Below are 3,641 nucleotides of genomic sequence, written 5' to 3' on the forward strand. Positions count from 1 at the left end.
CCCCTTCCAGAGGCTCTTGCACACATGTGGTCTTGCTGACCGAGAATGCCTGGAACAGCGACTTGTGATGGACCCTGCTGGCCTTGAACTCCTGGCGCCCACACCCCCGGGGGAAGTCCTCCTCGGGGCTGTGGTAGAGCTCAGCACCTTTCCTATGCTTCTCCCCCCGGGGCCTCTCCCCCCGGGACACCTTCGTCCTCTTGTGCTGCTCGCCATCCCTGCTGTGCCTCCTGCGCAGCTCCTTCCCATGTTTGCTTCGCTTCCTGTGGCTGTGCTCCTCCAGCTGTTCCTCCTGCCACGGTGCCTCCGGCCACTTGGGCAGGAGACCAGCTTCCTGCAGGTCTGCAAAGCACAGCAGGTCGTTTTAGTATCTAGAACACCTATGACCTGGTGTCCAGGGCTGCAGGGAAGGATTTCCACCCCAAGGATGTACCCCAAGACAACATCTAGAGCTGACAAAGCCATCACAGCTTTCCTTGGGTGTGTGTGACATCAGACAAGAACTATCTCTGACAGATTTCTTTACTGTGGGTTTTTTCCTGCCAACAGGCCAGAATCTTAATGAATCAGAGCGAACACCTATCACCTGGTGCCCAGGGCTGCAGGGATGGAATTCCACCCCAGGGATGTACCCTGAGGCAGAGATGGCAAAGCAATCACAGCTTTCCTCAGGTGTGTATGAAGTCAGAAAAAGATTCATCTCTGACAGATTTCTTTACTGTGGGTTTTTTCCTGCCAGAATCTTTACAAAGGGTTTACTCCCCTTCCTGCTGTTTTAAGGCACTTTTAATGCCAGTGGAGTTTTCAGAATTAAAACTTCTGACAATGCACATGATTGACTTTGACACAATCAGGGTCCATGATGGACATGGATGAGTAAAGGCACAAATCTTTGGCCACCACCAGACTACCTTGTCAAATCCCTGCAGCCCTTTCCAGCACAACACAGCCATCCCATGCTGTCCCCAAGAGCAGTGAGCACAGAGCTGGAAGGCAGGAGAAGCCCCCAGAACACATACCTGCCACCTTCCTTTTTAACCTGTTCTCTCTCCTCTTGATGTCATATTCGTTGTCATAGCAGTAGATGAAGGGAGAAGTGGGGAACATGTTCCCCTGCATCCGCTTCTCCGAGCACTCCTGCAAGACAGTTCAGGTTGCTGGAGGGCTGAGTTGTGTTTCTCCTGGGAGGGAATCTGGGTGCTGCTGGTCTGCACCTGTGAGGGATGTGCCCAGCAGCCCTACAACTGCTGACACTGTCACTACCAGCCCATGATCCCTCCTGAACACCCAATGCTGTGCTGTGTTGGCACATGGAAGGAATCCTCTGCCTTCCTGAGCTTCCACACACCTGTACGATCCACAGAATGGGATGGAGAGCCCCTGAGGACAGGTGCACATGGGTGAGCTGCTGACAGAGCTGTTGGACACAGGGACAGAGTGGACTGGGCAGGACCCTGATGCCTGTCCTGCTGCTCCCGCTGCCCCAGCTGCTGTCAGCTCAGATGAGGAAGGGACTAGCTCTGGCACCACATGTGTCAGCTGATTTCCCAAACCCCTGGATGAAAAATGAGATCTGCACACACAGTTTGAGCCATGCCTGATGAGCCAGGCTGACACTGCCCACAGTTCTGCCTTTGTCCAGGGAACATGTGACACTGACAGGAGCTTTCTCCTCCTTGTACACTGCTTGTTACCTGTTGTGCTCTGATACATCATCTTTCTCTTCTTGGATACTGCCCACGTAATAGAATCACAGAATACCAGATTAGTTTGGGTTGGAAGGACCTGACAGTCCATCCAGTTCCACCCCTGCCATCGACAGGGACACCTCCCACCAGCCCAGGTGGCTCCAAGCCCCATGCAGCCTGGCCTGGAACACTCCCAGGGATGGAGCAGCCATAGGTTCCCTGGGCACCCTGTGCCTCAGCACCTTCACAGGGAAAGGTTCTTTCCTGACATCCAACCCGACTCTACTCTCCTTCAGCCTGAAGCCATCCTAGAGAGCTCTGGGCCTCAGGAGCTGCCAGGAGCTTTGGTCCAGCTGATGTCTGCAGCACAGGACCAGCAGTGTTCCCTCTTACGTGTGCTGCTGCTGCTCCTCAGTGCCACCCCAGGGCCCTTCCTGCCATGTCCTCCTGCCTGCTCCCTTCTCTCCTCCAGAGGCACAGCACACCAGAGAGGCACTTCAGATGGTTTTAGTTTTTTTCAGCTGCTGTTTGGCCTTTGCTTCAGTGAAGAATCAAGTTTTTTTTGCCAGGTTTTTGCCTCTGTTGTTGGGAATGGTGTGCACATGAGAGATCTGGAGTCTGCCCTCTTGCGTTGCTGTTGGCTCATCCCCTTTCACTCAGTCACTGCTCAGGCTGTTTCTGCCCCTTGTACACTAATAAAAACAGTTCCTTATCTTCCTTAACTCTGAGAGACATGCAATGTCCTTGCTGATTTTATACAGTTTCTACCATTTTCTACCCAAGTAATTGCTATCAGCTCCTCCCACATAATTTCCAATTATTTTTGCAGCAGCCTTAATAATTACTTTAATAATTAACTTACAGCACCCCTAACAATTGCTAATTATTTCTGCAGCAGCCTCACTTGTACCCATGTGTGGTTCCCTTCCTCCCGTGCCACTTTCAGATGGTTTAGGGAAGCTGCACTAAACTAAAGGCTCCAGCTGGTAACAAAGGACACTGTGTAGCTGCAGGGGCTGACACAGAGGAGCAGGTGGAAGGGAGGAATGTGCTGGCAATTTGCTGCACCTAATCCATAGGAAACTGTAAACTAAACCCACCCAATGCATCAGTAACCTTAGTTTTCCAGCATACTTGTGGCTCCTGCACTGATTCCATCACAGAAAAACACCTAACATCTGTTTGGTGTTGGTACTTAGGGGTACAGAGCTGGACTTGTCATGACGGGGGCTGGAAAAGGTGACAAATACCAGCAAAAAGCCCTGGAAGATGCAGCACATCTCCTACTCTTCCTGAAGCCACTCAAGGCTCAGGACACCTACTTCCCCTGGATGATTCCAGACTTACGTCAGGTGTTAAACTGAGAAACTACAACCCAGGGTAACCACAGGCAGGAAGGGCAAGTTCCCAAAACAGCATTCTCATGGTTGGGCTGACTGTGGTGACAAACCTGACATGATGCTGAGCCTGGCAGGGAGGCACTAACAGGAGAAGAGAGAGGGAAAACAGCTGCATTCAACAACTGCCTGTTTTCCAATGGGTATTCCCTCTCCCATGCAGTCTCAAATCAATAAACCTGCCAAGGACAGATAGAAACTTCTCTTCTCCTTCCCGTCTTTAAATTAGATGGGCAAGATCACCTCATGCTTTGGCCTCCAACAACCACACATCTCTGTGTGGCTCCAGCCCTTTCCTCCAGCTGCACACTGTGGCAGGGCTGGATTTGCACCCCAGGGCTGCTCCTCAAGGCAGGGACCAACAAGACTCACGTATCCAAAGTGTCCTCTGCGGGAGCAGTTGTAGCAGTACACGGACGTGGAGTGCTTCGAGTGGGAACTGCAATCCTTGATGGGCCCTGGCTTTGTCTGGAAGGTGAAAACAGGCACGAATTAGGTCTGGCAGTGCGAATGCTGAATTAACGATAAATTACAACTGCATAAACATGATCTATTA

General features: G+C 51.6%; 1 protein-coding gene across 1 annotated transcript in view; it reads right to left on the reverse strand.

Moving 5' to 3' along the window:
- Nucleotides 1–3,641, reverse strand: part of LOC103810157 (zinc finger CCHC domain-containing protein 7-like) — a 4,912-nt gene that overhangs the window by 136 nt on the left and 1,135 nt on the right. The window contains exons 2-4 of the mRNA XM_009083050.1: nt 3,458–3,553; nt 1,020–1,137; nt 41–342 (exon numbers count right to left, since the gene is read on the reverse strand). Coding sequence (XP_009081298.1) covers nt 41–342; nt 1,020–1,137; nt 3,458–3,553 — 516 coding nt within the window. The remainder of the gene's footprint in view (nt 1–40; nt 343–1,019; nt 1,138–3,457; nt 3,554–3,641) is intronic.

Source organism: Acanthisitta chloris, unplaced genomic scaffold (assembly GCF_000695815.1).
Source record: "Acanthisitta chloris isolate BGI_N310 unplaced genomic scaffold, ASM69581v1 scaffold21499, whole genome shotgun sequence".
NCBI lineage: Eukaryota > Metazoa > Chordata > Aves > Passeriformes > Acanthisittidae > Acanthisitta > Acanthisitta chloris.